The sequence below is a fragment of the Lontra canadensis genome, unplaced genomic scaffold (assembly GCF_010015895.1).
Source record: "Lontra canadensis isolate GAN:19392208 unplaced genomic scaffold, GSC_riverotter_1.0 scaffold42, whole genome shotgun sequence".
In the NCBI taxonomy this organism is placed as follows: domain Eukaryota; kingdom Metazoa; phylum Chordata; class Mammalia; order Carnivora; family Mustelidae; genus Lontra; species Lontra canadensis.
The window spans coordinates 2,897,938-2,924,956 of record NW_022631036.1 but is presented as its reverse complement, the minus strand read 5'-3'; the positions used below and the strand labels follow the sequence as shown (position 1 = coordinate 2,924,956).

The window sequence follows — 27,019 nt, the reverse complement described above, 5'->3', positions numbered from 1 at the left end:
CCAAGTCAAATACTGTCCTATCATTCAGTTCTGATGGGACCGGTGTTGCCTCCGGAGTGAGCGGAGCCACCAAAAACAAATTCCAGCCCATCAGCGCCAGGAAATGCCGCAATGGGCAGCTCGTAGAGTCCCAAGTTCCGAAGCTATGTAGGTAAAGACATTCTCCCTTTAACAGGGGAGCACCCGCTTCCCTTTGGGAAACTCTTAACTACCGAACAAGCGCAGGAAACCCGTTAAGTGTCAACAGCGGAAACTAGAACTCCGCCCCAAACAATAACCACCTGCGACGCCAGCCGCAAGCGTTCCTGGGAAAGGACGTTGCGCCTTCGCCAGTCGCCGGTATCGGGAGGCACGAGCCGAATCCTCAAGCGGCCGGTATCCGCGCTCCGCCGACCGGCAGCCTCAGTGAAGACTCGGCCCTGCAAGTGAAAGGGGAGGCAGGCGCCCCCGCAGATCCACAGAGCCGCTATTCTGAGAAAATCCGAGCTGTGGGCACTCGGAGCAGACAGGCAGATCCGGGGACAGCCCGCGCGCTCCAGGACCCCGGCGGCGGCGCGGCGCGGCGGGAAGGGGGAAGTTTCAAAGCCGAGTTCTGGATTTGGCTTGCAGCTGCTCGCAGAAATGAAGCTCCACTGCGACGTCGAGATAGTCAGTCGGCATTTGCCGGCTCTGGGAATGAGGAACCGGGGAAAGGGCGTCCGGGCGGTGTTGAGCCTCTGTCAGCAGACGCCCAGGAGTCAGCCTCGGGCTGGGGCTCGGGACGATAGAGGCGGCCCGCACCCCACCTACCTGCTCATTTCCACCTTGAAGGACAAGCGCGGGACCCGCTATGAGGTGCGTGGACCGAACCGGGCCTGCCTCGGGAGTTGGCCACGAGCTCTTCCCTTTCGGGTCGCGCATGCTCGCCCGTTCCAGAGGTTGGAGCCTGTCCTGGGGGCGGATACCTGAGCCCCACCACCCCTCTCAGCCCTGGGCGTCTCCTTGTGAACCCGAAGGAGGAAAACTTGAGAGGGCACCTTTTCCTTATTTTTCTTTCCTTTTTTTTTTTTGCCTAAACTGACAGCCTTTCTATTCAGTAGTGGTTGGTAGCCCTGACCTTTTAAAGCCTCTGGAAACTCGGTCTGCGTGAAACTAAACTTTAAATGAAACAGCATTCCAGTTTGTGGGACCAGTAAAATAATTGCACTTTCGTTCAGTAAGTTTTTTTCCCCCCGGTACTTTCCCTAGCTTTTTTTTTTTTTTTTTTTTTTTTTTTTTTTGAAGTGATGCTGGATAGTATCCAAGGTCTCTAGACCAGATTAGTATAGTAGTATAGCAGTAATGCTTTGGGTTGCATCTTGATATTTTTATTAATGTTACTGGTTACTGCATCTCTCTCTTTTTCCTTAAATGTTTAATTTCCTAAGACTTGATTTTCTAGGGCGAGGGCTTTTTCTCCTCTACAGAGCAGTAGTAAACTCTAAAAACAATTGGAAGTTGAAACAGTTTTCCAAACACAATTTTATAAAATTCTTTCTTCCTCATTTTACAAGGCACTATGTTATTTTGTCAGAATGACTGGAATACCCTTATGTCTAAATAAAGTTTACACATAAAATTGAGGGGGCAACTCATCTCCCACCCAGATTTTATACAGTTTCTAGGATTATTCCCTCATAGTGTTGTACTCCACAATGAATACTCTTAGTTGACGGATGTGTTTATTGCATCTCATTCAGAGACGCTTAGAAATTGATACAGGCAGTTGAAAGTATAATTTCTCCTTTTTCATGGAATCAACTTACATAGTCTTTCAACATGAAAGGACTTCAGCAATCACCCAACATTTTATAGGTTAGAAGACTGTAAGGTGACAGAAGCAAACTCATAACAAGAATTGTGTCTCCCTTTTCTTCACCATTGTCTTCCCCAAAACCTCTGTCAAGCCCAGCTCAGGTAGTGTATATTTTTAAAAAGTCTGTAACGATCTCTTCCTTAAGGTTTAAGGTTCACTAGTAATGGTAGGTCATGATCCTAATCAAAACTTTATTGAGAACTATGAGTTGAAGGTTTACTGTGTGCAAGATGCAGTGCTAGATGCTGTGGGAGAATAAACTTGATTTAATCACTATCCTTCCAAGACTAGAAAGGAAAAAACAAAAACTAGTGCTTGCACTACAAAGGTGGGCTATGATAAATGCTATAATAAAGATAGAAGTATAATAGTAAAGTATCAAAAAGCTAAATGAATTTCATTACAGAGGCTTGAGAAAGTGGGTTGTTTGTTTTTTTTTTTTTTTTAAGATTGATTGATTGATTTGAGAGAGAGAGCAGGAGCAGGGCAGAGGGAGAGGGACAGGCAAACTCTCTACTGAGCAGGGAGCCTGATATGGGACTCAATCCAAGGACTCTGGGATCATGACCAAAGCTGAACACAGATGCCTAACTGATTGAGCCACCCAGGCACCAGAGAAAGGTTTTGTAGAAGAGGTAGTGGCACAGGGCTTGGAACATAGTGCGTGCTCAGTAAATGTTTGTTGGAAGAGTTAAAGTGGTGTTGTTGGTCCTGGGTCCTGAAGACTAGGTATTAGTGCTAAGTGTGAAAGTATCTTGAGGATCTTTCTTATACCAACTTTTCTATTCCATTGTTCAGCTACTACCCATCTCACTGTAATTTCTAAATCTATATCTTTAACTAGTCCTCTCCTAATTTCCAACTTGAATCTTCTATCGATTAGAAATCTTCATTTAGATGTGTTGTAGCATTTCATACTCAAGATACCTAAAAATTAATTTTCTTTGCCACCCTAAATTTGCTTTTCTCTTGGAATTCTGCACCTCATTAAATAGTGCTCTACTCTTGGGATGCCTGGGTGGCACAGCTGTTTGAACATATGCCTTCAGCTCAGTTCATGATTATGGGGTCCTGGGATCAAACCCTGAGTCAGGCTCAGAGGGGGGGTCTGCCTCTCCCTCTGCGGCTCCCCACCTCGTGTTCTCTCTCTCTCTCAAATAGATAAATCTTTAAAAAAAAAAAAAGTGTTCTACCCAGAAGCCTTAAAGCTTTTACATTCCCACATCTAATAAAATATTGAATTCTTTCAGTTCTACCTCATAGGTATCTTTCAGATTTTCATACCTCCTTCTGTCCCAACTGCAGTCTAAACTGCAGTTTGGCTAGTCTCTTAAAAGATGCTCCTATTTCTACCCTCCCCCATCCTAATTCCCCCTCCCCCAAAGTTCGTTCTTACACTGTGGTTAAAGGGAAGTTATCAAAGTGTAGATCTATGTTCACAACTTCAGGTCGTTCAGTGGATATCATTTGCAGGATAGAATCCAAAATTCTTGACATGGTTTACAAAATCTTTTAGCCTTCAGTCTCTACCTGTCTGGGTTCAGTTCCCTCTACGCTGAATCCTTTAGCCATATTGAACTTCTTTCAGCTCCTCACAGCTGCCAAACTCCCTTGCCTTCAACGCTTTGTACACATTTTTCCTTATCGGTATGCTATTCCCTCTCTCTCCCCAGTATCTTCACTTGTCCAACATCTCCTAATCTTTCAGTTCTCACCTTTAAGGTCACCTTCTTTTCCCTAGACCAGGTAAGATTCCTTTGCTATATAAGGTCTTAGAGCAATCTCTAATTCCCTTATCTTAATATTTGTTGTGCTTATAATTGCTTATTTAATAATTGTCTCTCATCAGACTGACAACTTTATAAATGTAATTATCATTTGGTTTTTTTCACTACTACTGTTTTAACCCCCCTGACATAGTACCCGGTACAGGGTGGCTTTTCAGTAAAATAGTTGTTGAAATCTAAAGCAGAAGCAACATTTGTCATTAGAAATTTTTGAGCACCTATTATGTGTCGGTCACTGTTGTGCCTCCGTGGATACAGTATCGAACAAAGGAAACAAGATTCCTGGTTTCTTGGAATTTATAATCTTGTGGGAGTGTGTGCACTTGGGACTAATGGACTGAAGTTAAGAAGGCAAGTAACTACTTTTGGCAGCTCCTACTATGGTCACATAGTTGGAATGGGAGAAGAGAAGCATTCTCCCAAACGGGATTCACAGGAAAGGGTTACTGGGCTGGTAAAATAGTAGTATCTACCAGAAGCTAGATAAGAAATGTAGCTACCCAAATGCTTAAAAAAAAAGAATGAAAAAAAAAAAACCCACAATGAAATTAAAACGAAAACTTAAAACCACAAAACTCCCAGACTTGAATAAAAAGCCTGGCAAAGTGACTGGCACATTCTAGTTGTAATAAATAATGAATCACAATACCTGGTTTTGTCCTTTTTTTCTCATTGGTTTTAAGCAGCTAAAGGAGAACATTGAGCAGTTCTTCACCAAATTTATGGATGAGGGGAAAGCCACTGTTCGGTTAAAGGAGCCTCCTGTGGATATCTGTCTAAGTAAGGTATGGTATTAAAAGCTCTAATGGTTAGGTTGGTTGACTGTATTTTCTTTATAAGAGGCTGTTTGAGCATCCTGATACCCACTTAGCTCAACAGGGATGGACACTTGACAGATGTATTTGAAGAAGCAATGGCAGCTTCTCTGGCATGCTGTACCAGCTCTAAAAGTGCAGAGAAGCTATGCAGGATGAGGGGGGAGGAGAATGACTTAGCTCTGTGCTCCAGATGGAGCCTTATGGTGTTCTTAGAGGGGAACTCTGTAAGGCCAGTGGCGCAAGTCTACATTTTGCCAGCTTAATCAGGTTGCAAATCTAAATTTGGTGTAAAAAAAGATGAAATGCAAGTAGGACAATTTAGGGGGTGTTATATTTATTATCATTTTAGAAAATACTTTAACCATTAAAATAATTATTTTTAAAACAATTTACTTATTTTAGAGAGAGAGTGAGAGAGCATGACCAGGAGAAGCAGAGAGAGAGGAAGAGAGAATCTCAAGCAGACTCCAAGCTGAGTTCGGAGCCCAGTGTGGGGCTCGATCTCATGGCCCTGAGATCATGACCTGAGCCAAAACCAGGAGTCGGATACTTAATGGACTTAAGCCACCCAGGCACCCCTAAAGATTTTATTTTTAAGTAATCTCTACACCTAATGTGGGACTCGGACCTACAACCCCAAGGTCAAGAGCTGCATGCTTCACCAAATGAGCCAGCAAGGTGCCCCATCTCAGTTCATCTTAAATCCGTCTTTTTTTCTTTTTTTAATGATCTTATTTATTTGTGGGTGCCTGGGTGGCTCAGTGAGTTAGAGCCTCTGCCTTCTGCTCAGGTCATGCTCTCAGGGTCCTGGGATCGAGCCCTGCATTGGGCTCTCTGCTCAGCAGGGAGCCTGTTTCCCTTCCTGCCTCTCTGCCTACTTGTGATCTCTATCTGTCAAATAAATAAATAAAATCGTTAAAATAAATAAAATGAAAATTTTATTTATTTGATAGAGAGAACACAAGTTGGAGAAGTAGCAGGCAGGAAGAAGGGAGAAGCAGGCTCCCCCCTTAGCCGGGAGCCCTACAGGGGGCTGGATCCCAGGACACTGGGATCATGATCTGAATAGAAGGCAGCTGCTTAATGACAGAGCCACCCAGGAACTCCAAACCCAACCTTAAGTGGAATCTTTTCATGCTTTCCCATCTTACTTTATGCTCTTTTAGTTCCTTTTTAAATGGCTTTATTTAGAGTGTGTCTTTAACATAACCTTTTTTCAGAAATTTTCAGTTTTTGTATCTATATTGAAATTTAGTCAATAAAGTGCTAAAATTATTTTTACTGCCATTTTCAAGAACTGATTGCACCATTTTGCATGTATAATTTTACAGAATTTGTTGTATGATGAATTAGCTTGCATATATTATCTAAAATGGAATTTATGATTGTACGACTTATTTTTATTTATTCAGGCCAATTCCAGCAGTTTAAAAAGTTTCCTTACAGCTGTGAGACTGGCTCATAGAGGTTGTGATATTGAAGCACCACTTACAACCTTCACACCAGTGAAGACTTCAGAATTTGAAAAATTTAAAACTAAAATGGTTATCACATCCAAAAAGGACTATCCTCTAAGCAAGAACTTTCCATATTCTCTGGAACATCTTCAGACTTCTTATTGTGGGCTCGTCCGAATTGATATGCGTATGCTTCGCTTAAGAAACCTGAGAAAATTAGACTTGAGTCACAACCATATAAAAAAGCTTCCAGCTACAGTTGGGGACCTCATCCATCTTCAAGAACTTAACTTGAATGACAATCACTTGGAGTCATTTAGTGTAGCCCTGTGTCAATCTACACTCCAGACGTCACTTCGGAGTTTGGATCTCAGCAAGAACAAAATTAAGGCACTCCCTGTGCAGTTTTGCCAGCTCCGAGAACTTACAGATTTGAAACTTGACGATAATGAATTGATTCGATTTCCTTTCAAGATGGGACAGTTGACAAAACTGCGTTTTTTGTCAGCAGCACGAAATAAGCTTCCCTTTTTGCCTAGTGAATTTAAAAATTTATCCCTTGAGTACTTGGATCTTTTTGGAAATACTTTTGAACAACCAAAAGTCCTTCCGATTATAATGCTGCAAACGCCATTAACTTTATTGGAATCTTCTGCACAAGCGGTGTTATATAATAGGTAAGACTTTAATAGTCATAAAATGTGGTATCTAGCATTCTAGTATTCTCATCATCCTCATTGTAATAGTCACAGTCTTTAACATAGTTTACAGTGCTGTGCACAATCTGTCCCCTTGCACCAGTGACCTTCTTGGTGCTCCTTACCCCAGCTTGGAATGCTTTTCTCCCAGAAGGTTCATAGCTCACTTTCTCACTTCATTCAGTTCTCTTCCCACGTGGCAGGAGAAAGGCCTTTCCTGACTCTATTTAAAGTTTGATCCCCCACCTCCTTACACTGCTTGACTTTTTTTGTCATGGGATTTATTACCTGGCATTACATATTTTTTAACATTTGTTTTTCTGTCAGTTTTCCCCCACTATAATGTAAGATCCATGAGGGCATGGACTTTGTCTTATTACTTAATGTTTCCCCAGGGCCTAAAATGTGATATTCCTCTGTTCCTACCATATATTAGGCTCTTAATTAATATTTGAATGAATGAATGAATGGCAGCTGTTTCTCCAAGAGTGGTCCCTGACCAACAGTATCAGAATCACCTAGGAACTTGTTAGAGATGCGAGGTTTTAACTCCACTATAGACCTATTGAATCAGAAAATCTGAGGGTGGGGTCTAACCCTTGTGTTTTCATCAGTCCTTCCAGGTAGTATTGATGCACTCTAAAGTTTGAGAATTACAATCTGGCACAGTGGTCAAGTGTGGCCTTTGGAGTCAGACTTGAGTTTGATTCCTGGCTTTACCCCTTAGTGTGGCTTTAGCAAGTTATTAAACCTCCTTTGATTCCATTTTCTCATCTGTGAAACAGGAATAATAATACCCACTTTACATAGTTGTGAAGATAAAGGAGCTAATACTTTGGCATATAGTAGGACTCAATAGCTGTTGGTTCTCTTCCCCCTTTTCTTTGAACACTAACTGCACTTGGTTTCATGAGACCCCAAACTCCATGCTTCTTTCATATAGGAGACTAAGATGTAGACCAAATTATTATCGAGTGCCCATAAAATTGTAGGAAGACCATATTTCAGAGACGGGATTGGTTTTTTTAGTGGGTAGAGAGGATTTAAAAAAAAAAAAAAACAAAAACCCATGGGCCTAGAAAAATACACAGAATTTTGCATACAGCTTTATAATGCTCATGGACCCTGACTGAAATCAATTACAACCCTCCCTCCTCACCATTTGTATTTAAGAGCTCTTAGTTTAAAGTGGTGATTCTCAAACTTTATTTCACATTTGGAGTCACCTGAGGAGCTTTAAAAATTCTGATGATTTGAGACACCTGGCTGGCTCAGAACTGACATCCAACATAGAAAAGTGGAAGGAAAAAATAGGTGATCAAAATGTGATATGATAGGGAAGGTAGAAAAATAAATTGATAGTGGTGAATGATATAGCATGTAGTATTTACATTGTTTTTTAAACTTGACCTCTACTGGTATATGTTCTTTTAAGGTGACCTTAATTTTTACTAATGTATAATTTTGCATGTTTTCAGCCCACTTGTTATAAAAATACCAATCCAAAACTATGAGAACAATGCCTTTATCTAGCTGCTGGTGAATTGCCCTAACTACTGGTTACAAACAAAGTTATGGTCTATTAGAAAAATTTGTGGGAATTTAAATTATGTTAGATAGAAAATACAGTTTTTAACTGTTACCTTTTCCCTAGGCTATGACCAACAGCCTGAAAGAGATAAACGTAAATATGTGGTAGACCCTCCTAGCACAGTTTTTTTTTTTTTTAATTGTTATTTATACAAGCAAGAAATTAGTACAGGTGAAAAAAATGAATTGCAAACAAGGCTGGTCACTAATCCCTTATGAAAAGGAAACTATTTTTTATTTGATATGTATCTTTTCAGACTCTTTCTAAAAGGGTTTTGAACCCCAGTTTAAATTAGGAGTAGATTGGGACGCCTGGGTGGCTCAGTTGGTTAAGCCGCTGCCTTCAGCTCAGGTCATGATCCCAGTGTCCTGGGATCGAGTCCCACATCGGGCTCCTTGCTCAGCGGGAGCCTTATTCTCTGTCTGCCTCTGCCTGCCACTCTGTCTGCCTGTGCTCACTCTGACAAATAAATAAATAAAATCTTTTAAATTAGGAGTAGATTTTATTTATTTGTTGAAAAAGATCTGAACACCTATTACATGCCAGCCTAAGTTAGGGACTAGAGAACAAAGCATAGACTCTGTGGGAGATAGACAAAAGTGACTTGGGGCCTGGTTGAGTTTGGGAGAAGGAGTTGAACAGTGGGTAGGCAACCTCAAAAGACAACCTTACAGTGGCTCATAGATGAGGGTAAATAGTTTGACTTGATTTTAATTGCATTGGGCGTCATTGGAAGTTTTAAGTAGGAAAGGTGAGTGATTTAAGCAAAGTGAGGTCAGCCTTACTGGCTTAGCCAGCCAGTAAATTAAAACAAATACCCCAAACAATAAGTGTTTTAAATCTGTTTCACAGTTTAAAAGTCCCTTTTGAACAGTGGATGCCTAGGAGAGTATTTGGATTTATTTACATAAATGTTTCTTCACAAATAGAGCTCGGTAATTTTCCCATTACCGTTATGAGAATTGTGTAACAGAACTATACCTTTAAATGATCATGTTATAATGGTCTTACAGTGTAGATCCATAAAGGACAGATGACTCTCTGCAGTCTATTCCGTGGGTTTTGCTATTAAGTGACAGTGCTAAAAGATACTTTATGGAGTAGTATAGGTATACAATATGTCATAGGGTGTTTTTAGTATATTTTCCCCATTCTTAACTGTTTGGAAGGGAGGAAAATATACTGAGTCACTTAATTAAAGATCTTATTTTTCTATGGTTATAACTCAGTGTCCAGTAATTCATGACCTAATGCATGAAGTTCTGAATCTAGTAGTGTATTAAAAAAATTTTTTTGAACTTTTTTTCCCAATAGGATTCCATATGGATCTCATATCATTCCTTTTCATCTTTGCCAAGATTTGGATACTGCAAAAACCTGTGTTTGTGGAAGATTCTGTCTAAACTCTTTTATTCAGGGAACTACTACTATGAATCTACACTCTGTTGCTCACACTGTGGTCTTAGTAGATAATATGGGTGGTACTGAAGCACCTGTTATGTCTTACTTCTGTTCTCTAGCCTGTTACGTAAATTCCTGTGATATGTTAAAGTAATAGGTGATACTACAAAAAGAAATTCCATTTAGTTACAGATCAGTTTGGGATTCATTTGTGGTTTAACTGTGTCAAACTGAAGAAAGGGAAGCCTTTCATATACTTGAGGGGAAGATGTTACTCTAACATTTTCAATCATTTGACTGTAAAACCTTAATTTCATTAAAACCTATTTAATTTCATTGTGAAGAAACAATTTTATCAGTTTATTGCACATGTATTTATTTCAACCTAGTGTTTCCAGAATGGGTTGTGGGTTATCTTTTAATGTTAAACAGATATTGATCCCTATCACTCCAGTCATAGAGTTTTCTTAACAATTTTTGAGTTTCAATTAAAAAAATTGAGTTCCTATATGTAGAAAATATACCTTGAAGGACTAACATAGTCTAAATTTTAGTGAAAACTTGTTTGGTATGAAACCTCATAAGCATACCGCTTTTTGTGTTTTTCGAGTATATTATTCTACGTATGGAATTCTATATTCAAGCATAAAGTTGGAGCTGCTTTGGGATAAACAGACTTCAGCTTTTATAGGTTTTATAATGTTACTCACATCTTTGTTGTGATTTCTGTTTTTTAACTTCCAGAGTTGGAACACAGTTTTAGGGTTGGGTGGGAGTTAAAAATTGCTACTTTTTACTGACCGCATTCTGTATTTGAAGGTTCTTTTTTCTGTTTATTATTTTAGTCACTTAATATTTTTATTTTTTAATTTAAAAAGTTGTAATACACCAGCTAAACTATGATGAGGATTTGAACCAGGGGAAAGGAATGGAAAATGAAGCTGCTTGAAAAAATTGTGGAAAACAAAATCAGAACTGCTCCATTCTGTTCATTCCTATGGCCCTTCTTCAGATCAGCCTCTTTTTTAGGTCACTGCAATAGCCTCACATCCGGTTTCTGGGAACAAAGGAAGTAAAAGTTACTAGAGAAAGCCATCTCGTCTTAGCATACCATTGCTGCTTTGGGCCAGGACTTACGGTTAGTCTGCGTAAGACTATTTCTTATGGCTTAGGTAGCTGCTACTTCCTCTGTCCTAAAATATTTATTTGGAGCATTTTATTCTTTTCTGAAATTACAAGTATTCCTGAGTAAATACTGTTTTAACTGTTAGAAGAGTTTTATTAAAACTTTATGTATAGGATCTCTAAAATGTAGTTTCTTCTCAGAGTGGATTCTTTCATCCAGAGTAATTCTTGGGTGACCTTAAATTTGTTTTGCTTGTGGTCAAATTCTTCCCGCAAAAGATTTCTATATAATTTCTAGTTTTCATTTAAAAAAAAATCATATATAATGCAAAAATGGCTTACGCATTAAAAAGAGCTGCATTTAGCTCCATCTTTTTTCCAGGTGTTTTACATACAGTATTTGATTTAATCCTCTCAAATTACCCTAGGAGGTACCATGAACCCAGACCAGAGATTTTAAGCCCAGGTTTTGTATACCTTCTAAAGTTAATTCACTTAAGCTCTTAAAACCAAGAATTCTATAATTAAGTAAAACATCTTAGGATTTGCTAAACTCAAAATGTTGAAGGATTACCCATAAATATTATGTAACTACATTAAAGCATCGTTCTTTTAAAAGTGTATTGTGGCATATTTAACATGTGTGTATCTGATTTTTACATGTTCTTGTAGAAGTTATTTTTATTTTTTTATCTATTTGAGAGACAGGCAGAGGAAGTGGGAGAGCAGACTCTTCACAGAGCAGTAAGCCCAGGACCCTGGGAACATGACCTGAATCAAAGGCAGACACTTGACTGAGCCACTCAGGTGCTCCAGAAGTTTTTCATCAACAAATGCAGAAGTGTCTGTGTTGGGACTAAGTGCCAACCAGCTGTTAGTCCTACACCCCAGCCCTTTGCATTATTCATCTACAAGCCATCCCATGTAAATATCTTGGCCAACTTAAAATTCTTGTACAAAATGCAGAATTTGTCTTCTCATAAACCATACCCTTTGTCATTCTTTCCTTTTGATACGCATGTTTTGCCTTCTGTGTGTTACAGGGCTCACTTCTTTAAGTTTCAGCTTTCCATTCTGTTTTCATTGGTAACTGCATACTTTCTCAAACCTCCTAATAACCAAGAAGTTTTAACATTTGAGTATCTCCAGGATGGCTTCTTAAAGAATCAAAAAACAGTTTATGCCATCATGGACTCACTGTTTTTTTACTAGCTTCAGAATGTCTTTCAGTTAGAAGTCTGTTTTAAACTCGTGCCTTACATTCAGGACCAGTCTGTCACAGTGCTGTCCAAAAAACTGATGGAAATGTTCTGTATTTGTGTTGTCCAGTAGGTTGGCCACTCAGCATATGTGGCTATTGAGCACTAAATATAACTAGTGTAACTGAGGAACTGCATTTTTCGTTTAAATATCTATGTAGGGGCGCCTGGGTGGCTCAGTGGGTTAAAGCCTCTGCCTTCTGCTCAGGTCATGATCCCAGGGTCCTGGGATTGAGCCCTGCATCAGGTTCTCTGCTCCGCAGGGAGCCTGCTTCCTTGCTCTCTCTGCCTGCCTCTCTGCCTACTTGTGATCTCTGTCAAATAAATAAATAAAATCTTTAAATATATATATATATCTATGTATAGCTAGTGGTCCCTACTGGACACCAACTTGCAAGTCAGCTCTTCTTATACCCCAGCTTGGATACTCTGTCTGCCCCATTCAGTCTGCTATACACAGACCTAATTTATCCTCCTCATTTACTTTTTTCAAAATCTGATTTACACCTTTCCCAGCAGCTCATCAGTTATAATTATGAATTCACCAAACACATTAATTTGAAATTGACCAGAAAATGTATGGTTTTTTTTTCCCCTGCTATGTGATTTATATCCATAACCTAGTTTATAAAGTTGGGAGGTGGGACTCCTGTTTTCTTTATATATAAATACAAAATTCCAATTTTGTGGAACTAAATCTAAGTAAGAATTTGAGAATAAGGGGCACCTGGGTGCCTCAGTCATTAGGCGTTTGCCTTCAGCTCAGGTCATGATCCCACAGTCCTGGGATGGAGCCCCACATCAGGCTCCCTGCTGAATGGGAAGTCTACTTCTCCCTTTACCACCCCCACCCCTGCTTGTGTTCCCTCTCTCCCTGTCAAATAAATAAAAATCTTTAAAATACATACATATATATATTTGAAGATAAACCTTAGTTCATTGGCAAATTTTCTATTTTGAATCACATTAAGCATGTGATTCAATTCACTAAGCATGTCATTCTATTTAGATTTAAAAAAAAAAAACAGTTGGGTAAAATATCACTTTATTTTCATACAGGTAGTTTTTCTACAGGGTCAACATTTTCTTCTCAAAAATAAGAAACTCAAAGCTTAGAACTGGATCACTTGGCCCTTTCTCTTCTTATCTCCTCCCAGTTCAAAATGCTTGCATCTCTTAATGGCCAGCATCCTCTTGGACCTGCAGTTAGGTTCAACACATTCAAGCCTCAGCACAATCTTCTTTGTGGTTTTAGCCTTCTTCCGGAAAATTGGCTTTGTCTGCCCACCATAGCCACTCTGCTTCCGATCATAGCGCCTCTTTCCTTGGGCATAAAGGGAATCCTTGCCCTTCTTATACTGGGTCACTTTGTGAGGCTGATGCTTCCCACACTTCTTACAGAAAGTCCTTCGGGTTTTAGGAACGTTGACCATCTCTGCAGCAGCGCTGTCTGCACGATGAAAATGTAAAACATTTGAAGTTAAAGTAGCAAACTTAAAACATTTTTAATAAAGTGCTTTAAAAATATAGGAAAACATTACATATGTCAGTAATGTATAAACCGACCAAGTACTCCTTTTACCTATGACTCAATACAAAAGTGCACACCTTTTTGTTATGTCCAGAATATTTATGGAATAAGACTCACTTAAAAGCAGCATAGGGGCGCCAAACAGCCAGTTCCCCGTACAAAATGGGGTCCTTTGGAGCTTAATTTACTGTGGCCGTCCCAAAAAGCGTAGTGGTGTTTATCTGATTTTCTTTCTCAGACCCTCTCACACCCTTTTCCTCCATGTTCTAGCTCCCGGGTATGTCCGGTTCAGTGCCTGGTTTCGGTCAGTAGCTCCAGCTACCGCCCGCTTCCGTTCCTTCTCCGGGAACCGGAGCTGTCTGGTTGCACTTTTCCCCTCCGAAGCACCATCACCCGTGAGCAGTGTTCAAGGCTGACGTGTCCCTTAATAAGCATCTCCCGGCCCACTAGCCGTCATTCGTGAGCCCCTTTCCGAGGGGAGAAGCCCGTTAATTCTGCCAAGGCAGCGGGTCTCACCCTCCAGTTCCTACAAGGGCCTGGTCCATCTTCAGATTCTGAGCACTGGAGGTTCCTGCTGAGACCGCTACACTCCCGTCTTAGCTTACCGGGAAACTCGGCAACCACGATCCTCGCCTCGCTCTGCTCGCGCCTAACAGGAAAGGGAGGATGAAGCGGAAGTAGGAACTGAGCGTGAGCGACAGTGCTACGGACCAATAGGCAGCAGGCAGCGGCGGCCCGTCGTCTCCGGACGCGTCCGGGAATCTCCAACCAGCGGCCCAGGGGGCGGGCCGGAGGGGTGTGGGCCGGAGGACCGCGGCGCTCGGCGGGCCAGTCGCGGGTTGTCAGAACGGTCGCCGCCGGAGTGGGGCCAGGCTGCGTCGCTGGGTCTTGGCGGTCTGGGGCCCGCGTAAGGATGAGAGCGCAGAGGACGCAGGGCCGCTGGAGGCGCAGGTAACCAAGCGGGGTGCGGTGGGGCCGCGGCGGGACTTCTTCCGGGACCGGTGCTGAATGGAGAGGACCGAGGCGACGCCGAGCCGCGGCTCCTAGCGGCGGGGCCGCTGCCCGAGCTGCAGCTGCCAGGCGAGGATGTGTGGAGCCCGGGCGGCGCAGGGGAACTGAGACCCTTCGGGCCCCTGGACCCCCGGGGCCCGGGATGAGTTAGCTGGGGCAGCCGCGGGGGCCAGTTCTGACTGCTATAGGCCAAGGCGACGGCCACCACCCGCCCGCCCCTTCTGTGCAGAAGCCGCTAGCTCCTTTTTGCGCCCGTCCGCGCTCCCTGCGCTGGAGACCATGAGGTTCCGCATCTATAAGCGGAAGGTGCTGATCCTGACGCTCGTGGTGGCCGCCTGCGGCTTCGTCCTCTGGAGCAGCAATGGGCGACAAAGGAAGAGCGAGGCCCTCGCCCCGCCGCTGCTGGACGCCGAGCCCGCGCGAGGTGCGGGCGGCCGGGGCGGGGACCATTCTGCTGTGTCCGTGGGCATCCGCCGGGTCTCCAACGAGTCGGCGGCTCCTCTGGTCCCGGCGGCCCCGCAGCCCGAGGCAGACAACCTGACGCTGCGGTACAGGTCCCTGGTGTACCAGCTGAACTTTGACCAGACGCTGAGGAATGTAGATAAGGCCGGCTCCTGGGCTCCTGGAGAGCTGGTGCTGGTGGTCCAGGTGCATAACCGGCCCGATTACCTCAGACTGCTGCTGGACTCACTCCGAAAAGCCCAGGGTATTGACAACGTCCTCGTCATCTTTAGCCATGACTTCTGGTCGACAGAGATCAATCAGCTGATCGCTGGGGTGGATTTCTGTCCGGTTCTGCAGGTGTTCTTTCCTTTCAGCATTCAGTTATACCCCAACGAGTTTCCAGGCAGCGACCCCAGAGATTGCCCCAGAGATCTGGAGAAGAATGCAGCTTTGAAGATGGGATGCATTAATGCTGAGTATCCCGACTCCTTTGGCCATTATAGAGAGGCTAAGTTCTCCCAAACCAAACACCATTGGTGGTGGAAGCTGCATTTTGTATGGGAAAGGGTCAAAGTTCTTCGAGACTATACTGGCCTCATACTTTTCCTAGAGGAAGATCACTACTTAGCCCCCGACTTTTACCATGTCTTCAAAAAGATGTGGAAGTTAAAGCAGGAGGAGTGTCCTGAGTGTGATGTTCTCTCCCTGGGGACCTATACGGCCATTCGAAGTTTCCATGGCATTGCTGACAAGGTAGATGTGAAAACTTGGAAATCCACAGAGCACAATATGGGTCTAGCCTTGACCCGGGATGCATATCAGAAGCTGATTGAGTGCACAGACACTTTCTGTACTTATGATGATTATAACTGGGACTGGACTCTTCAATATTTAACTGTATCTTGTCTTCCAAAATTCTGGAAAGTGCTGGTTCCTCAAGTTCCTAGGATATTTCATGCTGGAGACTGTGGTATGCACCACAAGAAAACCTGTAGACCATCCACCCAGAGTGCCCAAATTGAGTCACTCTTAAATAATAACAAACAGTACTTGTTTCCAGAAACTCTAATTATCAGTGAGAAATTAGTGGCAGCCATTTCCCCACCTAGGAAAAATGGAGGGTGGGGAGATATTAGGGACCATGAACTCTGTAAAAGTTATAGAAGACTGCAGTGAAAAATCACAATTACAAAAGCAAAAGTCACAGTCTTCTATTTTTGATATTTGTCCAAACAGAATATACAATTGAATAAAAGGGTTTAGGAACTGGTTTCTGCTTTAATACAGAAAAAAAAAAATTCTTGTAAAAGATGTCCAAATATAGCAATCTTTTCCTTCTATGTCTGATTAAAATTTAAACACAAGTTTTCATTTTGGGAGTTGGGTTTTAAAGTTCAATCTCTATCTGCTAAAGGTAATCATTATTAATTGGTAAAAGAAAAGGGGAAATTTTATTTAAGTTGCGTCTATTAATCTTTTTATCTGGAACTTTGTACACTTTTCCACTTTTAAAACTTATTTTAAGTACAGCAGACTTTATTTAAAATTGTCATAGCAGTAAAAAGTATTACAATGGAATTATTAGTATTAATGGAGCAAGCCCAGTTTCACTCTTGACACGGTTACTAGGAAGGGATTGCTTCACTGGTTTTATAATACAAAAGTTATGTTTGTTAAACGCCCTATCAGAACAGACATTTTCAGTATTACAGATTCCTGTATTATTGTGTTAAGATTTGCCTGTGCTTTGGAGCCTTCATAGAACACACTTTCTTTTGGAATGTATTTGATTGATAAGAAAGTTTAAACACTGTTTTCACCTCAATGTAGAAATACAGTGGGTTTTTTTTTTTCTTTTAGTGCTGCCAAAATAAAATACTCATTTTTGCATAAAAAGGTTCATAATTATTTTGCAGAATAAATTTTGTTTACTCTTTACACCAAAATTCAGTGAAGGCATTCTAGAAGTTTTTAAAGTTTACATCTTCGTGTGTACTGTTTGTACATCATATAACTGAGTTTGAAATAAAACCCCACTCTTGACAATGCATTCCCTTTAGAAGACACTGGCTTTCAAATTACCCAAGCATAGATAATGAACAATAAAAAGCTGCTGTGTAAGTGAAATACAGCCTAAATTGTTTTTGAAAGCCAGAAATGATAGAAAGTTCAGTCATGCCAAAGTGAAACATGTTCCAGTGCCAGCTTTATTTTAACTGAAATCATACTTTTTAAAAGGATAGACACAGTAAATAATAGGAAACATGCTTAAAATGTATTCTTTATTTCTTGTGGAAGTTTCTCTTAATAGTATATAATTGTATTCAACCAGAAGTTACACAGAGACTAATTTCTGCATAGTTAGGACATCATTTCATTCTAAGAAGATGGTGTATTAAATGGACAATTTTGAAATTATTTCATCAAATTAAGAGTCATACTATGTTTGAGAAATGCATGTGGTTGTTAAATATGGAACAAATAGTTCTCTTGCTTTATGAGCTACCTTTAGATTACCCTCACAGCCCAGTTTGGTTCCAGATTTTATAGGGGGTTATAAATGTCAATCAGGATGAATTGTCATGATTTGTACTAGCTTTTGGTGGTCTGATTTGACTTTCATCTGTTCAGAGGACTAAAAAAATTAATGTCCAGGACTAGGGTAGGCCTGAAGTTCGAATTATTTTGAGTCAGAAAAAGATCATTGATAAACTAGGCCATGGTTTTGGGGTCAGCAATTAGATCAACAAATACTTTCCTTTCTACATTTTCATTCATGCTGTACTAAAAGATTTTGTGAGAAAAAAATCTCTGGATTTTCTCCTGGCCTCCAATATAAATATTAATAACAACTGTTAAGATGAATTATCTATTGCCATCTTTTAGATATTACAAGCAAAACTAACTAGATAACACTGGCTCTTTGGTTTCTTTTCATGTAATATAGTGAAGACAAATTTGCTATGGGAGCAAATTCCCAGATTTTTTAGTTGTTCTAAAATTCATAAATGTCGGGGTGCCTAGCTGGCTCAGTTGGTGGAGTGTATGATTCTTGATCTCAGGATTGTAAGTTCAAGCCCCATGTTTGGGTAGAGAGATTAATTAAAAGCTTTTAAAAAATTCATAAATGTATCTATAAAACCAAGAAATGTTTTAATACTGTAATAGTAACTTCCAAAAACATCTTTTAAGAAGTTGAATTTTAAAGGCATCACTATATAACCTGTATAACTATATATACGTGTGTGTGTGTGGCACACATAAAATACAGAGTTGAAGCAAAAATACTAAATTTCATTCAGTGTATCTGTATCATAATGGGATGGTTAATATTGGTTAGTAAAGTTCTAAGAATGTTTCAAGCATAAATAATCATATTTAGTGAAACATAAATGCATAGTTTTGAGATTCTACCCCTCCCCCACACTGATTAATTTCTAGTTAATTGCATTCTTAAGAATTAACATTTTGTAACAGACACAACTTAATGAATATTTACTTTGAAACTTTATTAAAGTAATGGTAAACAAAAGAAGCCAAAAACAAGCAAATATATACAGGTTGTTTTAAAACTAAATGATTAACTTGCCATTAGAAAAAATGTATCTATCAGAGGAATCACAAAAGTCTCCATAATTAAGGAAACTGTATAAACTCTACATACAAAAAAACAATAAATCTCCAGTTTCCCCATGAGAATCAAAACTGCAAATTTTAATTTTGTACTTTCTTGAGTACTTTAAGATAGTAGTTAACAGAAAGATAATGTTTTAAGGCCAAACACTTTTTACTCTTATAAACTCTAAAATTATACAGAATCAGTCCAAGTCATATAGCAGAGAATTATGAAAACTGAATGCACATTGAGTCACATGATCTTTAATAATCTGCACACTACCGTCCTGCATATTGGTTTCTTTTACATTGTTAAGACCAGGTAAATTGTGAACTGAAGCTCTGTTTAGTAATGAAGATAGGTCATCTCCATCTGATTCTTTCTCTTCTGTTATCACTGGCTCTTCTAAGTCCTCTTTTTCCTCATTTGAGTAAGCAGGACTTTTTTCTTTTATAAATTCAGGTTCCATTTTTGACTCAAGTTGCTGAGACTTTTCAAATAGCAAGTGAGAAACATCAGGAGCCCCTCGTTGCAAGCACACAACTGAACCACAGCTGCCTGTCTCTAGTACTTTAACTTCTAGAGATGAATCAGAATCAGTTGTTGAGGTAGTAGGATGTTCTATATTTTCTTTTTCAGTCAGATGACTTCCTTCATTGCCTTTTTCTTCCTTTTCATTAAGCTTTTCAGAGTTACTACATTCTTGCAACTATGTCAAGAGAAACAACAAATTAAGAATCTTTGAAAAAAAACCAGAAAATTAAATTGTGCTCTCTGGATTTTTTTTTTTTTTTTTTTTTTTCTTGGTAAGTTGTGAAGAAATAATGCTTACAGATCTGCAGATAGGCTTCCGGGCTTTCCGCCTCCAAATCATCTTCTAAATGCTGCCAGTTCTTTTTAACAATGCAGACAGTGCAAACCTGACATTAATTCTTGATTAATTCCTTTCAATGACCCCTTACCTCCTTCAGAATAAAATATTCCTGGCCTACAAACCCTTTGACATGGCCTACAAAACCATTTAGTATTCATTCTTATAAGGGCATTCTTGAATTTCTTTTTCCTGAATTTCTGTGATTCTTTAGAGCTACTCTCCTCCCCAATTCATATGTAAATTAATTGTGCTAGTTACTAAATTATTTGTGTCCAATATTGAAGACTAAGAATAACCAGACTTAAGGTTCAACTAGAAAGAATGAACAAACTGAATGACATAGCTCCTTCCCATGGTTTGAGAGTCAAAAAGACTTGTTTGTCCCTGGACTCGGATTGAAACTTCCCAAATGTTAGTTTCCCTCTTCCTCACTGGACAGTTATTTCGGGGTTAAATGAGATATGTGAAAATGAATCACAAAGTGTTTGGCCCATAGGAAAATACAGGCAAAAAAGTCTCTACTCCTCTTCAGTCTTCCCAGCCATTATGTACACTTAATTTAAAGTTATGACATCAAGAAATCAAAAATTAAGTTATCTGTCAGGCTTTAACCTTGTCCTAAATCACTACAAAGGCCACCAAATCCTTACCTTTGCATGAATTTGAATCTTACTATCAGTAACCTGAAGAACTTCAATTAATGGTGGGGTTAAGGACATTGTCTGATTAAATGGAGGGCTCAGGACTTCTTCAAGAACCTCATCAACATTTTCTTCATTGACAAACAGCCTTTCCTAAAATAAAAAGAGAAAAAATATTCTGCTTTATAGGTCATTTTTTGACAGTGTTGATCTAAAAACCGCTCATACAAGTTACTACACACTTCAGGATTATGCTTTTAAAATGCTTAATGTTACTCCTATGCTGTCGTGGCAGAAGAAAACAGTATTGTACAGAGCAGTAAGAATAGCAAGAGTATATACATATATCAGAAAAGATCCAAAAAGAAAAAAGTTTAGTTCCTTCTTTAAGTCTCTGTTAACAATCTGAGATAATCTTACTTACAAATGGTATTTTCCTTTCCTTTTTTTCTCTTAGTATTTATAAGAATAATACCACCTCTAGAAAAAAAAAAATCACCTCTAGAGCTATAAATGCAGTCAAAGCTATAAAATGTAATTTAATTTTAGAATACTTCCCAATGAGACAGCTAAGAAATATATATGATAGGATTTATTCAAATTTTGTGTGACCAGTTTGCCTTTTAGTTCTTGGCCAGGTAAGAGTCAAATATAATATTTAAGATAAGTATATTCTATTTTTGTGCATTGAGATGATGCATTGTGACAGTAGCATACAGCTATTTATAAGAATGAGGTAGATTTCAAGAGGCTGACATGGAAAGATTTTCAAACTATAATTAGGGAATGCATAAATCACTTTCACCAGAATCCCAAACACAAAGCAACTTGTGCATATTCATGTCAAGTAAATACAGGTATATAGTTACAGTGTTGAAGGGAAAACCATATTTAAAATGCATAAAATCAGTTTAATGTTGCCCAAAATAAAAGTACTTTCATAAAAACAAATTTCCAAATAAACGGTTCATTATTTGGTCCAAATAGGAGAGCAAAATCAATAAAGAGACTAGTTTTAAAGTTCCCTTACATTAAATAGTATTTAAACTTAAGAACACCTACCATGAACACTGGGTACACAAAAATCCTGTATTTGGAGTAATTTCCTTGCTATTATTTTAAAGTTCCAGAATAACTGTATTATAGAAACATTCCCCAATTAAAAGCGTTTCTAAGGTTCCTGCCTCTGGTAAAGACAAATTAACTGCAAAAAATACCCAAATACTTTTAGTATATAAATATGTAAGTTATATAATATATATAATGGAAATGGTTATGATTAAAACAAAGTGCATAAACTCACCTTATTCTAATGACTGATTTTACTCTAAAAGAAACAGAATTTAGTGGTCCTAAAGCTCTAGGAAAATGTCCAGTGAATATTTAGCCTTTTATAAATCTACTTTGTACTTATGTGTAAAGTAACAATTCTGACCTTGACAGTCACAAATCACTCTATTTTCATATGATGCATATAATATAATCATCATATAGTACATGTCTACCCATCCATTACTCTTGTGATTTTAAGAAATTTTACTTTAAAGCTTAGACCCTAATCCAGCAAAATGTAAAGAAAAATAACTGAATATTATGGCTTCATCAGCTTTAGCAAATGTGATTAACAAAGTAATTATAAATCCATTTCAAGCATCAAAGATATAAAACACAGTTGCCCTAATCCCATTTTGGTCTAGTTTCTTTGCTAAAATAATGTTAGCCTTCTAGAAAATCAGATTAAAATAATAGTCTTTAGTATTCTCTCAACTGCCTATTCATAAAACTTTCTTCCCAGTTGTTATTTTTAGATTTATTAAAACAATTATGGAGTACCTGGCTGGCTCAGTTGGAGGAGCATGCAACTCTATCTCTGGAGTGAGTTCGAGCCCCACCACAGGGTAGAGGGGCAGAGATTATGTAAATAAACTTTAAAAATAAATAGATAAATACAACAATTACAGGAAACTGACTGCCCTTTCCTAAATTTCCCCCTGCTGATGATATAAGCAGATAGTCAATTTCATATTATATTCTCACAAAGTTACCTTGCCCTGGCTATTTATTTTACCATTTGGGGAGAGTTTCAAATTAACCACTTCTCACAGAAGTTACCCCTCATAAAATGTAACTTATCAGCAAATATCCAGGAAAAAATCACAGGAAGAAATGAAAATTTCTGGCAAGTTAAAGCCCAAGGCTAAACTTAATTCTCAATATATAATCCTTGCAACTAGTTTTATTTCTGGGAATTTAACTCTTGATTTGTTAAATAAAAGCTAAACAAAAAAATGACATGTAACACTAATACATATCTCAATGAAAACCACCAATTGTTAATTTATGAGTTTAAAAATTCCTTAGAACTTAAAATTTTACAGTTTTTAAAAAAAATTATCGGTAGGGGCACCTGATTAGCTCAGCCAGTTGAGGAACCCACTCTTAGATTTCATTCCTGTCATGGTCTCTGGTCCTGGGATGAACTCAGTGTATGCTCCCACTCAGCAGGGGAGTCTGCTTCTCTTTCCCTCACCTTCTGCCCCTCCCCCCACACAGGTCAGCAAATAAAATCTTTCTTTTAAATTGTCCATAATACTGGAGTACTGAATCTGAAATTCAAGAACCTCAATAACCCAAAAAGTATAGCAGCAACTACAACGGAACACACTATTCATGAAAATTATGTCCTAAGTAAACTATGTATTGCTCAGCCCCAAGTTCGAGGACTTGCCCACAAGAGGTAACAAATACACAGTTGCTCTTTCAACAACAGGGGAGTTAGGGGAACACCTCCGCCCCAATTGAAAAATCCACCTACAACCTTGGACCCCTCCAAAGCTTAACCATTAACAGCCTACTGTTGACTGGAAGACTTACCTGTAACATAAACAGTCCATTAACTCATATTTTGTATGGTGTATTATATACTGTATTCTTACAGAGAAAATGTTTTTAAGAAAATCATAAAAGAAAATACATTTATAATATCATACTGTATGTATCAAAAAGATCACTTATGATCTGAGCCACTCAGGTCATGATCTCAGGGTCTTGGGATCGGAGCCCCATGTCGGGCTCTCTGCTCAGCGGGGAGCCTGCTTCCCCTCCTTTCTCTGCCTCTCTGCCTACTTGTGATCTCTGTCAATAAATAAATAAAATCCTTTAAAAAAAAATCACTTAGGGACGCCTGGGTGGCTCAGTGGGTTGGAGCCTCTGCCTTCGGCTCGGGTCATGATCCCAGGGACTTGGGATCGAGCCCCGCGTCGGGCTCTCTGCTCAGCGGGGAGCCTGCTTCCTCCTCTCTCTCTCTGCCTGCCTCTCTGCCTACTTGTGATCTGTCAAATAAATAAATAAAATCTAAAAAAAAAAAAAAAAAAAAAAATCACTTATACGTGGATCCAGGCAGTTCCAACATGTGTTATTCAAGGGCCAATTTTAAGAAGTAATTTTAAAAGTGGGATAGAATTTTTTAAATATAAGAGTCTTGGGGCGCCTGGGTGGCTTAGTTGGTTAAGCGTCTGTCTTCGGTTCAGGTCGGTTCATGGGTCCTGGGATGAGCCCCACATAGGGCTCCCTGCTGGGGGGTTGCGGAGCCTACTCTGCCTCTGCCTCTCCCCCCGCTCGTGCTCTGACAAATAAATAGCATCTTTGAAAATATATACGAGTCTAGAAAGAACTGTTACCTGCAAAGCATCCTTGTTTAAACCATAATACCATTCTCTCCAATGTCCATGGCATTCTGGAGATTTGGCTAGTTCTATCACTGCATTGTTCGAAGAAATACTAGCCACAGGTTCTTTGGTGCTCAATTTATTCTCCGGAGCAAATTGCAAAAAGAAGGAATAGTAAACTAAGTCTTGGGTGGAGAAGCCCAGTTTGTACCCGAAGGGGCTCACATCCCCTTGAAGACTTTGCGGTTGGATCCGAGGCACTTGAATCAGCAGAGTCAGAGATTCTTCATCCTGATTACAATGCAAAGGAGGACACAAAGGTTCCTTGCCGCCGGTCCCGGGACCACCCATGGCTAGATCGGAGGGCTCCCCGCCCGCGCCTTCCCCGAGCACTCGAGTCTCGGCTCCGAGATCTCCACGCGCACTCTCTCTTCCTGCAGCAGACCCTCTGTCAAGGCCCCCAGATGAAGTACCAGGGGAGCCTCCTCCACCGTCCTCAGGTGAGTTCTCCGCTACGGAGGGCGGCTCCTCTTCGATGCCCGTTGTGCATACCGCTTGGTCGTCCAAGTCCCGCTCGTCGGGCTCGAAGACAAGCTCCTCCGCAGCGGCGGCGGCCGTGATGATCAAGGCGTCCGCAGCCCCGGGATTCCGGCCACTGTTCCCAGCACAACCCCCTGCTGGGCCCACCTCCCCCTCGCGAGCGGAAGCGCAGGCCGCGCCGTCAGTTCCGGAAGTGTAGACGGACTCTTCCGGCGCCACGGCGGGTTCTTGGCGCGCAGGGGGCAGCGCCACGGGCAGCGTGACCACCAGCTGTCGCCGGGCCTTGTTGAACTGCGCCTTGCCGCGGCTGTCGTCCACCGGGTACGGGAGCGAGAGCCGCAGCCGGTAGTCGGGTTTCCTTGAGTCGAGGCACAGCCGCTTTCCCGTCACCTCCAGCGCCGCCTGCTCTGCTGAGCGCAACAGCGGCAGCTCGATGGTGACCACAAGCTCCCGGGGCACCGGGCTGGGGGCCGAGTCCCGGGAGCAGCGGTAATCCTGGAGGTCCACGTGGTGGCGCTGCACCACGCTGTAACGAGGCTCGGTGGGGGCGAGCTGCAGGACCGCCTCTGGAGGGGAGGGAGCCTGGGGTCGCGGGACCACTGAGTTCCCGGCCACCGCCGGGTACCGGTAGGGGTAGGGAAAATCGGGGAGAGGGCTCTCCGGCTCCCCCTCAGGCTGGGCCGGTATGCCCCCGGGGAGGGGTGTGCGCAGCACGGCGGCCTCCGGAGTCCCCTTGTACTTGATCTTCAGGGTCTTGGCATTCCTGCGGTCCAGCTTCACGCCGAACTGCTTCTCGATGGCCTCCAGTGCCGTGGCGTCCAGCATCTGGCGGAAGCGCTCGTGGCGCCGAGCCAGCGCGAGCGCTTCTGGGTGGAAGACCACGTCGTAGACCGTGTAGCGGGTGCCTCGGCCCCCCGCGTATTCGCGGCCGGGAGCCAGGCTGTAGGGCAGGGACCACTGGCTGCCGGCCGCCGCGCCCCTGGGGCCGGGTCGGCTGCTGGGCGCGCCCACCAGCGCGTTGCTACACACGTTCACGAAGCAGCGCCGCGCCCCGTCGAGGCTGGTGCGCAGTACGTGACCCGGCTGCGGGTGCACGAACCGCACGTCCACTCCGCGCTCACGCTCCAGCGCGGTGATCTCCTCTTCGTAGCGCCGCCGGTTCTCCGGGTCAGTGAGCTCCTCGGCGTACTGGGTGAACATTCGCCGGAACTCTGGGTCCTGAAAGGCTGAGGTGAGCCGCTGGACCTCCTCTCCGCTCAGGTCCAAGTCCTCCAGCGGCGAAGAGGCTGTCGCCTTGGCCATGCTGCCGCCGGGGCTCCTAGCCCTCCGGCCGGGGGAGAGCGACCCGAGACAAGGTGGGTGGGACGCGCCGTAGAGTCGCTGGTCTGCCCAGAGTCGGGCGGCCCAGTTCGGTAACCGCCGGAGAATTGAGCCTGGGGCAGCGCGTGGTCGTTGCCATAGTGACACAGCCGCCAGCCGGGAGGAGGGGCAGTAATTGGAGTGGGCTGGTGGAAATGCCGCAAATAACTTTATTACTTCAAATCAACCAACTACACCACATACTACCTTTTTAGATTCCTGTGCCGTGGTGCAGTTACTTCTGCAGAATAACTGTCATAATGTAATTTCCAGCATTTATGTACATTATCTTATTCACAAGCTGTAATTCAATTTTAAGCTTATCCACATGTTTTACTTTACCAAACCAACATTTCCGTTTTCTAGACATTTCACCATAAGGTTTGCCATATACCAACTCACATTTGGGGCAAGAGCTATGGGCAAGCTATTCATAAATAACTAATGATCAGTAAGCATTATTTATTTTTTTATTTAATAATCTCTGCACTCAACCCTGGGCTGACTCAGCACCCTGAGATCAAGAGTCGCATGCTCCTTTGACTGAGCCAGCCAGGCCCCCCAGGACTTTAATAATAAAAATGCAAATGTAAGATCCTACATATTACCTATCAAAATGGCAAAAGCTGCTTTTACAATTACTGTATTTCTTTGGGGTGGTAGTAAAGCCTTTCTAGACAGTAGTTTGGTAGCTATATCAAAAACCTTTAGAAGGTACATACTCTTTTCATCCAGCAATTCTCAGTCTAAGAGTGTGCTCAAGGCAACAGTTCCCATGATTCTAAAGATTTGGGAAGAATCCAAGAATCCTGCAGTGGGACTGGGTGAGCAGATTTTACTATGGCCATACAGTGGGATTTTGTGCATTCAAAAGTGATGTTATAGAATAGTATTTATTGACTAAGGGAGTTATTAACTGGTAGTTGTTCAATCCAGTGATTGTTTTTCTTTTCTCATTTTGTTGAAACTTTCATCAACTTTTAACACTTGATTTGGGATTACCTCAGTGACAGGACACTTTCCAAATTTCTCTCCTACCTCAGACACTTGACACTATTTGATGTGTTTTGCAGGTGTTTGTCTCTGTTCCACCTCTAAGTGGAAATGCCTCAAGACAGGGATCCTATCTCTTCTCCAATTACATTCTCTCCTTCACAAGTATTTTTATACTCACAAATACCAGACTTCTGTATCAGGTTCTAAATTCCAAACTCGTATATCTAGTTGCCCATTTGAGGTCTCTATTTCAATGATTTAATGCTTATGTCCATCAGGTTTGAAATGACCAAAAATCTTAACTCCTTTCCCAACCACTCCCCTCATCTTATGATCTCTTGGCCATATTCAAAACAGTTGAGTGCCCCT

At 41.4% G+C, this 27,019-nt stretch overlaps 4 protein-coding genes across 8 annotated transcripts; 2 read left to right on the top strand and 2 right to left on the bottom strand.

Annotated features, from left to right (window-relative positions):
• Window positions 1-310: 310 nt before the first annotated feature.
• Window positions 311-10,058, top strand: LRR1 (leucine rich repeat protein 1). Of its 3 annotated transcripts, none has more exons than XM_032871188.1 (4): window positions 322-834; window positions 4,308-4,406; window positions 5,852-6,573; window positions 9,500-10,058. In XM_032871188.1, exons 1-4 carry the CDS (start codon window positions 622-624, stop codon window positions 9,738-9,740), a joined length of 1,275 nt encoding a protein of 424 aa, XP_032727079.1. In that variant the 5' UTR covers window positions 322-621; the 3' UTR covers window positions 9,741-10,058. The 3 variants fall into 3 exon arrangements, with proteins under 3 accessions (XP_032727081.1, XP_032727079.1, XP_032727078.1); XM_032871187.1 differs by having other exon boundaries at window positions 4,305-4,406; XM_032871190.1 differs by lacking the exon at window positions 5,852-6,573 and having other exon boundaries at window positions 311-834; window positions 9,500-9,658.
• Window positions 10,059-12,998: 2,940 nt separating this feature from the next.
• On the bottom strand, window positions 12,999-14,225 carry RPL36AL (ribosomal protein L36a like). Its single transcript, XM_032871186.1, has 2 exons — window positions 14,107-14,225; window positions 12,999-13,420 (listed from the first exon to the last, which is right to left on the bottom strand). The coding sequence occupies exon 2, from the start codon at window positions 13,401-13,403 to the stop codon at window positions 13,083-13,085; it is 321 nt and encodes a 106-aa protein (XP_032727077.1). The 5' UTR covers window positions 13,404-13,420; window positions 14,107-14,225; the 3' UTR covers window positions 12,999-13,082.
• Window positions 14,226-14,544: 319 nt separating this feature from the next.
• MGAT2 (alpha-1,6-mannosyl-glycoprotein 2-beta-N-acetylglucosaminyltransferase) lies at window positions 14,545-16,852 on the top strand. The gene has a single exon (XM_032871185.1). The coding sequence runs from the start codon at window positions 14,792-14,794 to the stop codon at window positions 16,130-16,132; it is 1,341 nt and encodes a 446-aa protein (XP_032727076.1). The 5' UTR covers window positions 14,545-14,791; the 3' UTR covers window positions 16,133-16,852.
• Window positions 16,853-18,444: 1,592 nt separating this feature from the next.
• DNAAF2 (dynein axonemal assembly factor 2) lies at window positions 18,445-25,714 on the bottom strand. 3 transcript variants are annotated; one of them, XM_032871178.1, is made up of 3 exons: window positions 23,768-25,714; window positions 20,097-20,240; window positions 18,445-19,281 (listed from the first exon to the last, which is right to left on the bottom strand). In XM_032871178.1, exons 1-3 carry the CDS (start codon window positions 25,595-25,597, stop codon window positions 18,775-18,777), a joined length of 2,481 nt encoding a protein of 826 aa, XP_032727069.1. In that variant the 5' UTR covers window positions 25,598-25,714; the 3' UTR covers window positions 18,445-18,774. The 3 variants fall into 3 exon arrangements, with proteins under 3 accessions (XP_032727069.1, XP_032727072.1, XP_032727070.1); XM_032871181.1 differs by lacking the exon at window positions 23,768-25,714 and adding an exon at window positions 19,405-19,467 and having other exon boundaries at window positions 20,097-20,205; XM_032871179.1 differs by lacking the exon at window positions 18,445-19,281 and adding an exon at window positions 19,423-19,467.
• Window positions 25,715-27,019: the final 1,305 nt, after the last annotated feature.

Excerpts from the sequence above, each read along its gene's own strand:
- MGAT2 (XM_032871185.1), top strand. The coding sequence starts at position 14,792 with ATGAGGTTCCGCATCTATAAGCGGAAGGTGCTGATCCTGACGCTCGTG.
- DNAAF2 (XM_032871178.1), bottom strand. The coding sequence starts at position 25,597 with ATGGCCAAGGCGACAGCCTCTTCGCCGCTGGAGGACTTGGACCTGAGC. Across the intron at positions 20,241-23,767 it reads TAAACAAGGATGCTTTGCAG|GAAAGGCTGTTTGTCAATGA; the intron begins GTAACAGTTCTT and ends TTTTTATTTTAG. Across the intron at positions 19,282-20,096 it reads AGATTCAAATTCATGCAAAG|TTGCAAGAATGTAGTAACTC; the intron begins GTAAGGATTTGG and ends CTCTTGACATAG.
- RPL36AL (XM_032871186.1), bottom strand. The coding sequence starts at position 13,403 with ATGGTCAACGTTCCTAAAACCCGAAGGACTTTCTGTAAGAAGTGTGGG.
- LRR1 (XM_032871187.1), top strand. The coding sequence starts at position 622 with ATGAAGCTCCACTGCGACGTCGAGATAGTCAGTCGGCATTTGCCGGCT. Across the intron at positions 835-4,304 it reads AGCGCGGGACCCGCTATGAG|CAGCTAAAGGAGAACATTGA; the intron begins GTGCGTGGACCG and ends ATTGGTTTTAAG. Across the intron at positions 4,407-5,851 it reads TGGATATCTGTCTAAGTAAG|GCCAATTCCAGCAGTTTAAA; the intron begins GTATGGTATTAA and ends TTATTTATTCAG.